The sequence below is a fragment of the Alosa alosa genome, chromosome 12 (assembly GCF_017589495.1).
Source record: "Alosa alosa isolate M-15738 ecotype Scorff River chromosome 12, AALO_Geno_1.1, whole genome shotgun sequence".
NCBI classification, from domain to species: Eukaryota; Metazoa; Chordata; class Actinopteri; order Clupeiformes; family Clupeidae; genus Alosa; species Alosa alosa.
Window position 1 is genome coordinate 14,086,462 of NC_063200.1, and position 14,611 is coordinate 14,101,072.

The window sequence follows — 14,611 nt, forward strand, 5'->3', positions numbered from 1 at the left end:
CTGGGGATCAATACTTGAATTTCCCCTGGGGATCAATAAAGTATCTATCTATCTATCTATCTATCTGATAGAAGAAAATAAGATATATGTAAAAATATATGTAAAATGCCTTTTCACTCGACTGTGTAGTGTTACCACAGTAGTCCTGACCATTAGGGACGTGACATTAAATGTTCTGATATATTAGTCTATTCTTCTTATTGACGTTTGGGAATCCATGCATACCTGTGCGGAGAAGTTTTGAAATTTAGCAGAGTAATTTTAGACCCTCCCCTGAGTCATTTAAGCTCTTTTGAAGTGCCACCAGTGGACTAAAGTTAGACAATGCATTTAGCTATTTAGACATTTGCATTTTTAACTAAAAGGACATTAAAAAGTATTTAAACTTCAGGCCACTGCCACACATGTAAAAGTGAATGTTAAAGGGACTCCAGGCAAGCCTGATGCCTTTTCTCTACGAAACTCCCCCTCGCTCGGTCTGAAGCCCTTTTCCTTTTCTTTGCGTCTTCTGTCAAGGGTTTTCGCTGCTTCTTCGCCGGCTCTGCCATTACATGTATACACACATTTGCAACAATCTCTAGTGTTTCGTTAGCCTGCCTGCTTCGGTCGGTGGGTACGATACACTGAACTTGCAAGCGGGATATTCTTCCTGCAGGCAGTAGGGGCGGGCGAGAGAGTCTTCATTCGCCCTGTAATGAGTCATTTAACCATACACCGACTTACGAAGATGAGTAATTAACACGAAAACGTTGCCTGGTGTCCCTTTAAAGCTTAAATGGTTACTCAGGATATTCACTTTACTCTGCCTCTTCTTTCAGTTAAATCTGGATCAGTTGATTGTTGTTGTTGTTGTTGTTGTTGTTGATGATTGTTTGAGAATCAGGGACTGTTCATTGGGATATACTACGAAGCACATTCAACATATCTACAGTAGGCTCTGTAGACATATCGAGGCTTCACAAAGCCTTGACTCAGGGGTATATGTTAAGTGATACTACGATAGCAGTTATGTGATATATTTGTCAAACTAGGCTTTCAGGTCAGTGGGGTGTACTACGAATCTCGATTAGTGGGTTAGCGAGGTATGTTCGCTCAAAGCCAGGCTATGCTGTGACACGAAAGTGAATCTATTTTAGTGTCGCTATATCACCATGGTATCTTATTCTGTCAACCAAACCTGGTCGGGAGGAGGTTATGTGCTAAGCTCAAATCGTGTAATCTACCGCACACTGACCAATCAATTGTCTCACGTGTAGGATTCTGTCATATATCTTACAGGTGGAGCTCCGCCTCTACTAACATTTTGGGTCTCGAATGCGCTTTAATAGTGCTGTCTTGTAGAAATATCCAACTATGAGCGTGCATACCATACAACAACTGATGACAATTGATTTATTTGATGTTATAGGTTAGACACAAAAATGACCGCGAGTGTAGATTAAGCTATCGCTCATGAATGCGAAGTAATTGTTTTTAAATAGAGGCGTCTTGTCGCCTCCACGTTACGATTAGCCAAAGTCATCCCAACACGAGAACGCCAAGACAGATCTGAGCTGAAAGCCTAGTTTGACAAATATATCACATAACTGCAATCGTAGTATCACTTAACGTATACCCCTGAGTCAAGGCTTTGTCAAGCCTCGATATGTCTACATAGCCTAGATATGTCTAACGTGCTTCGTAGTATACCCCACAGATCTGTGCGCGTTCTCGGTGTTGGGATGACGTTGGCCAATCGAGAAACGTGGAGACGCACAAGACTGCCTCTATTTAAAAGACCAGGTTTGGTTGACAGCATAAGATACCATGGTGATATAGCGACACTAAAACAGATCCACTTTCATGTCACCGCATACCCTGGCTTTGAGCGCAACATACCTTGCTAACCCACTAATCGAGATTCGTAGTATACCCCAATGTGTGCAGACTAGTGCTGATCCTACTTTATTTTTAGAAACAGCAAACTACAGCTGCAGACAATGGACATTTACAAAGTTTACAAGTGGCAGAATACTACAAATAAACAATCCCACAGACAAATCACTCACATCATGGACTTAACTGACAGTCAAGCACCAAAACGTGGCACATAAATACACACACACATTCCCTACTTGCCATTGACCCAAACTAACCCTGACCAAAACATTGCAAATAGAAGATGGTGTTATGGTGTGTATGTGTATGGGGGGAGTAATGTGTGTGTGTGTGTGTGTGTCGGGGTGTACCTGTGTGTGTGTGGAGGCGGGTTTGTGTGTATGTGTGTGTGTGTGTGTGTGTGTGTGGGGTATGGGTGGTGGGGGTGTACCTGTGTGTGTGTGTGTGTGTGTGTGTGTTCATATTGAGCTGTGTAAGCAGGCTTCTTCAAATCTGCTGGACAGGCAGATCTCCTGTTCCTGATGGGATGCTGGGGGAACATCCAGCTCCAGACTGGGGGTTACTGAGGACCTCAACCTCTGAGGAGGAGAGCAGAGCAGAGGAGAAGATTTACAACACAACACAACAACACAAACAATAACAACACAACATAACACAACAACACAACACTACTGAGGACCTCAACCTCTGAGGACGAGAGCAGAGCAGAGGAGAAGATTTACAACACAACACAACAACACAAACAATAACAAAACAACACAACACAACACAACAACACAACAACACAACAATAACAACACAACAACACAACAATAACAACACAACAACACAACACTACTAAGGACCTCAATCTCTTAGGAGGAGAGCAGAGCAGAGGAGAAGATTTACAACACAAACACAACACAACACAACACAATGCAACAACACAACACAACATACTGTAAGACCCCTCTCACCTCCCATCAGTGATATGATATGATATGATATGATATGATATGATATGATACAATACAATATATAATATTATACAATATAACCTCCATGAGAGAGCCCTTCCTGGTGTAGAGTTCATGCAGTGCTCCGAGGGGGATGCAGATGATAGAAGCCATAGTCAACATCCAGCCCACAGCTTTGGACCAATCAGGGAACTGGTACCACTTCCCATAGCGAGGAGGGGTGTGCTGCACTATACTGGCCACTAATACAGCCTACACACACACACACACACACACACACACACACACACACACACACACACACACACACACACACACACACACACACACAAATACAGCCTGCAATGTTTATTTTCACATCATCATCATTTACAATAGCAAACCACAGGTAACAGGAATCACAAAAGGGTTACTTGGACCAAGGCACAGAACATAACGTAAATAGACTGTCCAACTCACCAACACCAACAGTGGTGTGAGGACCATCCAACAAATCTTGAAGTACATATTTGTAGATTTTCCCAACATACTTGTGAGCATCATGGAGAATCTTTGCACTCCTTGATTAAGTGCAAACACACATGAATGAAACAAGACACAGAGCAATAGGAACAGATTGACAGAACTGAACCAGGTTGTGGGATCAGTGGAATTTCAAAAACATAGCGGTGGTGCAGTACTACCTAATATCCAGCTGATGGCAGCAATCTCCATCACAGTCATTACGAGGACTGCGACTGCTACAGTGTAGTGGTCCATCAGCTGGAACACATACACCCCACCCTGTTTGTGGAGCAGGTGAGAGAGTCAAGCAGTGCTGTTGCATGTGTATTCTGCGTAGGGGGTGTGTGGGGGTGGTGTTGGTGTTTGTGTAGGGCAGCGTGTGGGTGTTTGTGTAGGGCAGCGTGTGGTTGTTTGTGTAGGGGAGCGTGTGGGTGTTTGTGTGGGGGTGGTGTTGGTGTTTGTGTAGGGGAGCGTGTAGGTGTTTGTGGAGGGGAGTGTGTAGGTGTTTGTTGGAGGGGAGTGTATAGGTGTTTGTGTAGGGCAGCGTGTGGGTGTTTGTGTGGGGATGGGGTTGGTGTTTGTGGAGGGCAGTGTGTAGGTGTTTGTGGAGGGGAGTGTGTGGGTGTTTTTGTAAGGGAGCGTGTGGAGGTGGTGTGAGAGTTTGGGTTACACTTTACCTGACAGTATCGACATAAGAGTGACATGACACTGTCATGAACATGTCATAAACGTGACATTCAGTTTTTGTCAACAAGTTAGGGTTAGGATTAGGTTTAGGTTTAAGGTTAGGGTTAGAGTTAGGGTTACAGTTAGGGTCAGGTTTAGAGGTTAGGGTTCATGTGTCATGACAGTGTCATGTGTTCGTGACAGTGTCTTGTCACTCTTATGTCGATACTGTCAAGTAAAGTGTTACCAGAGATTGTGTAGAGGGAGTGTAAGCATGGTGTGGGTGTTTGTGTAGGGGAGTGTGTGGATGTTTGTGAATGGGCCATGTGGGGATGGTGTGGAGTTGTGTGTGGGGGTGGTGTGAGAGTTTGTGTAGGGGGAGCTTGTGTTGATGTTTATGTAAGGGGCATGTTGGGATGGTGTGTGTGTGTGTGTTGGGTGTGTGTGAGTGTTTGTGTAGGGGGCCACGTGGGGATGGTGTGGGTGTGTATGACTGGGAGAGTATGGGGGTGTAGGGGGCTGTGCCTAAGGGTGGAGGAGGCGTGTGTGTAGGGGCACTACCTGGAAGACACACGGCAGTCCCACCAGGAAGCTGGGTAAACACACCAGCAGAACCAGAACCTCCCTTCGCCTTAGAGACGGGGGGATCTTTGGACCGACACAATCCATCATTGTGGTGGCTATCAGCTCCAAGTGTGCAAACTGGAGACAATTACATGAGACAAAACAGACAAATGCCAGACAAAACAAGTGAACAAAAAAGCTCTGTCTCTATACAGGTCTGCCAGTATATTTGGTAAAGCAACTTCTTGACTAGATAGATAGATAGATAGATAGATAGATAGATAGATAGATACTTTATTGATCCCCAAGGAGAAATTCAAGAACTAAGACTAAACAAACCAGAGAGCACTAAGAAACAGGCAAAAATGAACGGTACCACTTTTTTTTATTTATTTTTTATTTATTTTATTTTTCCTTTATTTACTGTAACCAGGGGGGGTCATATTGAGACTATAGTCTCTTTTTCAAATGGTCCCTGGCCAAGAAAGGCATCACTGTAAGTAAAAATAGAGACATAGTGACAGAGATATAGTGACATGTGTTATTACATGGCACTTCAAAGTGCTGCAGAAAGTTCCATTCACATGAATGGGCCTTCCCAACGTTCGGAGGTCTGTAACATATATGACCACTGCAAAGTATAATGACAATTATACTTGTTGTCAATAGCAACAGGTTTTGTGCTTCTGATTCGCATCTTTCATGTCATTCCTCGAGTTGTAGGTTCGCTTATTGCAATGGAATTTAATTTTATTTTAACACCTGAAACTGTCAATTGCTATGTGTGTGGAAAACTATTTATTTTCTCAGTGGAAGCCACAACATGGTGACAAAATAATTTTTAAAAACCCATTTTGTGTGAAGTTTCTTTTCTCGTTTTGGTAAGTAGCCGTATAATAAACGGGATAATGTATTGTCAGACAATGACATGTATGTCATACATGTATGTCATACATACCGGTCATTATCGGAAAATAAGTCCCTTCAGGATGCTTTGGGGTCCTGTTTGCCCTGTCATGACTAACTTTCCGATAATGACTGGCAGATAAATACATTGTCCCTTACTTAACAAACCATTTACAACTTACTAAATGGTTAGTTAACTCTTTACTATCATTAGATAACATTAATACATGACTTACAAGTAGTTTATAAGTCACTAAATGTAAATGCTAAATAAACCATTTAACATGACATTCTGAGAGAAGTGCTTGGTGCTACAGACCTGAGATGTTGGTTGTTTATGTGTGTGTATGTGTGTGTGTGTGTGTGTGTGTGTGTGTGTGTGTGTGTGTGTGTGTGTGTGTGTTTACCTGACTGTCCAGTCCCAGACAGAGCAGCATCAGGAAGAAGAGGAAGGCCCACAGCTGGGGAACAGGCATGGTGGCCAAGATCTCAGGATACACCAGAAATGCAAGGCCAGGCCCTTGGACGAGCAGAGGGGGTCATTCTCCAAACTGCACACACTGCTTTCAGTGAGATTTGATTTAAACTGAATGAATGGACATGCTCATGGTACACTACCTCCGACAGCGAGATCCTCCACACTGACACTACGGATGTGAGCCATGTACCCAAGGGCCGAAAAGACGACAAATCCAGAGAAGATGCTGGTGGCTGAGTTGGCCAAGGCTACGATGAGAGAATCTCTGCAGAGTACAGGATTCGGTAGATAGATATATAGATAGATAGATAGATAGATAGATACATGTAGATAGATAGATAGATACTTTATTGATCCCCAAGGGGAAATTCAAGGGGAAATTCAAGGATTCGGTAACCCTTTACTTGGATAGTCAGCCCACAGACTTAACAGATCAACATTCAAGTTCAGTACAGTATTTACAGTAAAATTGTTGTTGAAAATCACCTAACCAAATCCCCCATGTTTGGTAATATTTAAAAATGGCAGATATACTGAACTTGCAGAACGGAGAAATGAATCTACTACTTTCACATGCAGTCCCTATGGGGACATGGGGCCCTGTACTTTCACTAACCTGAGTATGTTGTTGTTGTAGTTATTATAGCTGGCCATAGAGATCATGACTCCAAAGCCCACGCCGATGGAGAAGAAGACTTGTGACAGAGCGTCAATCCAAACCTGATAGTAAATGAACACGTTACATAGCACATCACATTACTGAGAAGGAAAAGTAATGACTGTAACAGATATTCCCAGGCCACAGAGGAATGTATATATATATATATATATATATATATATATATATATATATATATATATAAAAAGTAGCCTTTGAAGTCCACAACAACCTGCAAAATGTATTGGAAGTAATATCATTAGGATTTGAGAGAAAATGATTTTAGTTTGGGCACTGAAGAAGACCTTTTGTGTGGTGTATGTTAGTCAGGTGTTAAGGCCTTTTGCGTTGTGTGTGTGTTATTGTGAGCTATTAAAGCCTTTGCACTGTGTGTGTTAGTGTTAAGTGGCATTGAATGCCTTGGCGTGGTGTGTGTAGATGTGTGTGGGGTGTTTACCTGTGGCATTGAATGCCTTGGCGTGGTGTGTGTAGATGTGTGTGGGGTGTTTACCTGTGGCATTGAATGCCTTGGCGTGGTGTGTGTAGGTGTGTGTGTGGGCCTTGGCGTGGTGTGTGTAGGTGTGTGTGGGGTGTGTACCTGTGGCATTGAATGCCTTGGCGTGGTGTGTGTAGGTGTGTGTGGGGTGTGTACCTGTGGCATTGAATGCCTTGGCGTGGTGTGTGTAGGTGTGTGTGGGGTGTGTACCTGGACCTCTTTGAGTTTGTGCCACTTGGGCGTGAGGAAGAACAGGGCGCCATCTGCTGCCCCCGGCAGTCTGCAGGTGAACACCAGCAGGATGATGAGGATGGTGTAGGGGAACAGCGCCGTGAAGTACACCACCTGTAGGGGGAGACAGAGAGCAGTGAATCACACCACCTGTAGGGGGAGACAGAGAGCAGTGAATCACACCACCTGTAGGGGGAGACAGAGAGCAGTGAATCACACCACCTGTAGGGGGAGACAGAGAGTAGTGAATTACACCACCTGTAGGGGGCAGCACGGTGGGGTGACTCAGATGGCTACTTCTGCACTTACAATACCTAATTTGAGTGCATGAGTGCATTGCGATATCTAATTTTAGTGCATTAGTGCATTACGATACCTAATTTAAGTGCATTAGTGCATTACGATACCTAATTTAAGTGCATGAGTGCATTACGATACCTAATTTGAGTGCATGAGTGCATTACGATACCTAAGTTGAGTGCATGATTGTATTCACACTGAAAATTCCGACGACATGAAGTGCCCTGCTAATCCCCGGATGGTGCACTCATAACGGTGAAAAAGCTGAGTGAGGAACGATGGACACTTTTCGCCCTCAACAGACGCCATCTTGGCTACATAGTGGAAGGGAAGGGAGCATTTTCAAACTTAATCGAGGTTGAGAAATCTGGAGGAGCAGCAGTGAAAAACACACAAATACAAGCAAGTTATAACATAAACCTTTCATGTTTTGTCACAGTACGACCATGCCCTCGTTGAATAAAGGATGCAGGGGAGTATTGTTGCGCTCAGATGATCTAGAGTTTTAGCCAGGTGCGTTTAAACCAAGAGTTGAAGAGAGAGAGAGGAGTAGTTTGCACACTGAAAGAATTGACTTAAACAAAGTCTACAGCAAGAGTTTGTCCATTTAATTTTGGGAGCACGATCAGACGTTTCAGCCGTCCGGCTATTCTCAATGCTCACGTTGAATAAAAAGGACACTAATAACTTTATATTTAAATGTTGCGATCGTCATTTCCTTTAAGTGCACAGAGTTTGTGTTCGATTTAAGACAACACTATTCTGTTGAAATTTACACACTCCACGAGTAAGCACACAGGGCAGTGCACACAGGGCAGTGCACACAGGGCACTGCACACAGGTACGCCATCTGGGGCAGGTAAACATCAACATACTGTACCTTGCCAGTGAGTTTGATCCCTTTGAAGATACTGAGGTACTCGATGGCCCAGGCGAGAATGAGGCACCCCAACACTTCCCAGCGTACACTGCCCATGTGTTCAAGACCTTCACTGACATCCAGAAGCCTGTAGCTACACACAACATATGACAGTTCAACCTTACAGTCTGTTACTTTTAAAGTTTAAGTTAAAAACATTCAAAATTAATGAAAAAAAAGAAACGGAATGTGAAGAAACACCATATGAATATAAGCAAGCTAATTTCAAAACACTTATGTTATGTGTTATGCAGATATCCACTGAAGTTAGCATGGGCTGGCCCTCTAGCTATGCTATTCTGTATTCAATTTCTTTGTATTGTGCTGTATTAGGTTTAAAAGTTAAGTTACTGTAAGTTAAGTTATACTTTATTTGTCCTGTAGGGATTTGTGTTCTCTGCATTTTACTAAATACAATGCAAGCCAGTGGAAGTGAGTCATGTGGTTGTGTTTAAGACAACTTGAATTCTACAGAACATCACATACAGTAGCTTGTTTAAGAGATGGAAGTAAATTTACTTAAAGAACTGCTGACTGGCTGACTGTTGGGACGTGTCATTGACAGTAAACTCAGCGGAACAGCTTTCTGGAACATTCCAGGTGTTATTGCACGTCTGCCATGGTAGAGGGGATTTGAAGGAGTTGAAGAGGTAGAACAGGGTCCAGCTCATGAGGGTGTTGAAGTAGGCACTGATGACGAAAGAAACCACCAGAGTGCCCAGTCCTACTCCTGGGACTCACACACACACACACACACACACACACACACACACACACAAACAGTATATGTATATAATATTATAAAATTACTCTATAGTAACATACATACACACACAAACACACAATTTCATATTTAAAAAACCCTAACAATCTAATCAATCAATCAGTCAATTCATCTATCCATGAAAAGATTTACGCAGCTTGGTTCCTCTTTGATTGACACACACACACACACACACACACACACACACACACACACACACACACACACACACACACACACACACACACTAACACATGTGCACGCACACGCACATACACAAACACACAGACACACACACACACACACATACACACACACAAACACACACATTACCTTTGAGCAATGGACATATTTTCATAAAAGCGTGTATAGGTCCACTCTGTGTGAACTGGCCAATGGTAAACTCCATCAGCAACATCGGCAATGCGCAGAGAAACAGCATGATGATATAGGGTATGAAGAATGCACCTGGGTCAAACGCACAAACACACACACACACACACACACACACACACACTCTCTCACACACACACACACACACACACACCTCACACACACACACACCTCACACACACACACACACACACACACACACACACACACACACACACACACACACACACACACACACACACCTCACACACACAAATGAATGAATGAATAAATTAATATGTTTATTATGCTTCATGGAAATTGGGTGGAGTGACCATAAAAAACATATCCTCTCCACCCCACCAGGACACGTACAGGTAGGTCTCAAAACATTAGAATATCATGGAAAAGTCCATTGCCCTGCCCAGACAGAGACACAAAAGGCTCAGGAAACCACTGTAATTAGCTGATTAGAGCTCATCTCAGGTCTACAGTTCTGTATAATACATTTTTATTCTGAATGACATTTAATGACAGAAGTGTTGTCATAAACGTTTATGACTAGTTTATGACACGTTCATAACAGTGACATTTCACTCATGTCGATAGTGTCAAGTAAAGTGCAACCTGTTGTATTCTAATATTTTGAGATTCTAGATTTTTGATTTCCATTAGCTGTACTGTAATCATCAAGATTAGAATGATCTAGATTAAAACAAAACAAAAAAAAGGCTTGAAATATTTCACTTTATGTGTATTATATCTAGATTATATGAAAGTTTCAGTTTTTAACATAAATTACGGAAAAATGGTTTCATGATATTCAATTTTTTTGAGACCCGTCTGTACTGCAACACACTTGTATAACCTCTAGTGTGTAGACAAGACACATAAATGACTACATTTCTAGCTAGAATCAGAATGAAGTTGTGACTGAATGTATTTTGTATCAAGCTAGCCAACATACAAGCTACACTGTGTGGTTCATCCATATGCCATTGTCAAGTTATCTTTCTCTCTCATAAGCCACTGTGGTCACTCATTGCTTTGACTGCCTGCAGGACATTCTGCTACATATTATATCAGATGGACTTTGATACTATACTTCTGTTGGTGTATGTATCTCTAAATATGTTTATTTACAAAACCTGTTTTGCACACACACACAAACACACACACGCACACACACACACACAAACACACACACACACACACACACACACACACACACACACACACACACACACACACACACACACACACACACACACATACGCATTTACAGCCCAAAAAGATAATCCTTTTCATCAGTTCATCAGTATACTCACCTCCTCCATTTCTATAACAGAGGTAGGGAAACGCTGTTTTGCACACACACACACACACACACACACACATATGCATTTACAGCCCAAAAAGATCATCCGTTTCATCAGTTCATCAATATATCCTTACCTCCTCCACTTCTATAGCACAGGTAGGGAAACCTCCAGACGTTCCCCAAGCCCACTGCATAGCCGAGGGAGGCCAGGAGGAACTCCAGCCGCCGGCTCCAGGTGGCTCTCTGCTGTACCAACACAGCTCCATGGCCTTCGGGTGGGTCCATGCATGAAGCGTACGCGGAGGCAGTGGAAGAGAATTGTACGGTGACACTGGCTGTGTCAGTCAGGTGTGTACTGTAGGTTAATGTGTGGTGGTGAGGCCTGAATATGAATATCTTAAGAAAGGAAATGTCCGTGAGCCGTCCGTGGCCTACTGGTTAGGAAACCGGACTTGTAACTGAGGGTGTGCGTGTGTGTATATGCGTGTGTGTGTGTGTGTGTGTGTGTGTGTGTGTGTACCCTATCCTCAGATTGGTTAAACGCAAAGGACAAATTTTCTATTTCCTAGTAAAGTAACTTCAAAAAAAGTAACTTCACTTACAGTTTTTCTCAGTTGCTAACCATCTTGAACAAATAACAATGCTTTCGTACAGTCATGCAACTGATTTTGTAAAAATCTGCTGTTTGTTATTTTATTTTTAATGGCTAATGTCATGTTGGTCAAAATGCACTATACTGGTTCCCTGCTGAATAGTCCTACCCCATAAAACAAATTGTCCTTATTTCATCGCTTGTGTCATTACATGCAAATGTGTTGAACTAGTTGTCATAACTAGTTGTCATACTGTAGTCTGTGCATATACATTTTTGTGACCTGACAGACAGGAATGTCAGGATGTATAAAAAGATGTACAGTGTTGCACAGCCCTGACAAAGAGGTGTTTTACTGTATATTGCCCATTTTTCATTTGCACAATACTGTAAAAGCCTTTATTTTCTTTATCCTTTCACAATGTCTGTCAACAGAAAAAAACTTTGAAACATATCCACTGTCTTGCAATCAACCCCCTCCACACACAATACTGTAATATCTAACTTTGTAGTTTTGAAATAGAAAACAGTGCTGCCTTGCACATTGTTCTTTAGAAAATATTTACAGAGTAAACTGTTACATTGACAGTAAGGCAAAACCGTTTCACTATTTTGACATAAACAATGACATCATGACTTGTCAATTTTGATTGCACGGATTGTTTAATTGGCATAAATATTTGCTTTTGAGGCATAAACTAAGCATTTTGAGCAAAATACATGCTTTTGCAGGTTCTCCACTATGTGATGCAGTGCACTATGTGATGCACCAATTGTTTTGAGAAATGCACTGTTGTAAAAATTTTCATTATGATGGGGGAGACTTCCATAAAACAACAAATTCTCATCATTTGGCCTGTCCCGTAAGTTCTACGAAACTGAAATTCTGAAATGGCATTTTATTTTTTAGAATTTCTGCTACCATGTTAAATCTAATTTCTGTCATCATGTTAAAGATAAAACAAATAACCCAGAAGTGTAGAATGCACAGCCATGGTCTCTCCCTGGTTTCTACTGCCTAGGGACTGCATCGGAATAAATCTGCTGTCTTAAAACAGCAGAGGTAGTATAGTACATGCAGTTGTCGGATTCAATGATTGTCTTGGAACTCTGTCTAACCATCTCAGGTTCAATACCTAACCAAACTATTGTATAAACTATTGAGTGTGTGTGTGTGTGTGTGTGTGTCAGGGAGAGGCCCCACTGAGCACATCTTCTATTTAGTGAGGAGGAGGAAGGCTATGGAAGAGGAAGAGCCTGTAGTCTTCAGAGTGAAATTACAAAAAAATTATATTGCAAAAGTCACATTTAAAGAGATTATGTCCAAATTAATTACTCAGTTACCTTCCTCACAGTTATCAGAAGACACACCATCCTTCCTGTAGTCGAAGTAGGCTGCAATACTAATTAGTGTTTTAATTTAACTGATACAAAGTTAGGACAGCAACTATGAAATTTCATAAATATTTATTCCATAACAATCAACAAAAATGAACTACTTTCACAGCAGTGGTCAACAGCACTTAACAAAATAAATGTTCAAATAATAATCAGAATGATATATCAGTTTTGTTTGAGGCCACATTTTGAAACACAAACATTTACAAGTAGTACTGTAGTACTTGGCATTAAAAACAATGGCGATACAATATTTTAAGACACTTGGTGTTTTTATAAGTGTGTGTGTGTTTTTTTTAATCTTTTCTCTTTCGTTTTGATATCACAGAGGCTCAGAGACAGTCTAACAGTACTTACTGACTCACATACAAAACCACTGCTAAAACGCCGAGGAGAGCCGGGAGAACGCGAGAGGTTCAACAGAGGAGGGAGAACAGTTGAACAAAGAGGAAAACCAACCAAAGAGAGAGACAGAGAGAGAGAGAGAGAGAGAGAGAGAGAGAGAGAGAGAGAAAAAGAAGAAGATTAGCTAACTCTGTGACCAACAGTCTTCTGCTTAGGCCAGTCACTTCAGGACATAGCGAATAAATAACAAGAACAGTTCATCTGCAAAAATATTCCCATACTTTTTTTTCCTTTTTAAATCCCATCCCTTTTTATTCGGACTGCTACTAGTGTTCAAAGATTTTGTACAAAGAGACATGGAACTCTAATAATGAACAGAGAGAATGAAAGTGTGTGTGTGAAAGAGAAAGAGTGAGAGAGAGCGAGAGAGAGCAAGACACACAGAGAAAAGGCTGGAGTAGTGAATGAGACAGGTGGAAGAATAGTCCTGCAGCTTGGACACAAGAGGGCGATACGGTGCCAAAAGCCACAGATACGAGGAAGCCTCTTTCCTGTCTACTGCTTCTAGCATGCTAGCATGCTACCCAGACAGAACCAAGACAGCCAGACAACCTGGGAGGCTGTCCACCATCCAGACAGTTTGTTCTAAACAGTTGTTTGATTTTGTTTAATCGCTAGAAAAAGTATGGCTAAGGCTGAACAGACAGTTGGGGTCTGTTTCTTCATGACCTGGCACCTCTCCTAACAAAAAAGATATTTAAAAGGCCTTTGGCTGCCACTTCACATCCAGTATCCTTGTTATCATCTACATAAGTAAGTTGTAAGTAATCACATGCACTTCTCATGTTTCCAAACCGTAACACGAAACAAAAAATCTCAAATCTTGTAATAATAACATACTTTAAAATGAGAAGTGCACTGTAACATTCCTTATTATTCAGGTATGCAGTAAGTACGCAGTAGTACCGAAGGACACTTCAACTAAAGTGGGTCCAGCCTATCTCCCTGAGATGGCTGACTAGACACTCTCTGCCTGTGTGGAGTTCAAAGGTCAAATGAGCTGTGTTGGCTAAGGTCTCTCTGGTGAGAGATTGACATTCTATCAAGTTCTAAAAATCTAGCTCCGCCTCTAATGGCTGCGCTCAGCATGCAGAGGTGCAGAGGCGTGTGAGTATATCATAAGCCCTTGTGGTCTTGACTTGGAGTGGGCAACATGTGAGAGTTATATATATCACATTTCCCAATCGGCCTGGTAGAGGTGCCT

General features: G+C 42.0%; 1 protein-coding gene across 1 annotated transcript; it reads right to left on the reverse strand.

Moving 5' to 3' along the window:
- Positions 1-2,336: 2,336 nt before the first annotated feature.
- Positions 2,337-11,297, reverse strand: LOC125304853 (sodium- and chloride-dependent GABA transporter ine-like). The gene is made up of 13 exons (XM_048259361.1): positions 11,147-11,297; positions 9,653-9,787; positions 9,076-9,286; positions 8,518-8,650; positions 7,317-7,451; positions 6,569-6,672; positions 6,093-6,217; positions 5,882-5,994; positions 4,566-4,706; positions 3,518-3,617; positions 3,294-3,394; positions 2,916-3,086; positions 2,337-2,456 (listed from the first exon to the last, which is right to left on the reverse strand). The coding sequence occupies exons 1-13, from the start codon at positions 11,295-11,297 to the stop codon at positions 2,337-2,339; spliced, it is 1,740 nt and encodes a 579-aa protein (XP_048115318.1).
- Between the last annotated feature and the right edge of the window lie 3,314 nt (positions 11,298-14,611).

What these genes read in the sequence shown, in the direction of transcription:
- LOC125304853 (XM_048259361.1), bottom strand. Translation starts at nt 11,297, where the DNA reads ATGGACCCACCCGAAGGCCATGGAGCTGTGTTGGTACAGCAGAGAGCC. An exon ending in GGATCAAACTCACTGGCAAG is followed by an intron (nt 7,452 to 8,517) that starts GTACAGTATGTT and finishes CTCCCCCTACAG; the next exon opens with GTGGTGTACTTCACGGCGCT. An exon ending in GTCTGGGACTGGACAGTCAG is followed by an intron (nt 4,707 to 5,881) that starts GTAAACACACAC and finishes AATTGTCTCCAG; the next exon opens with TTTGCACACTTGGAGCTGAT.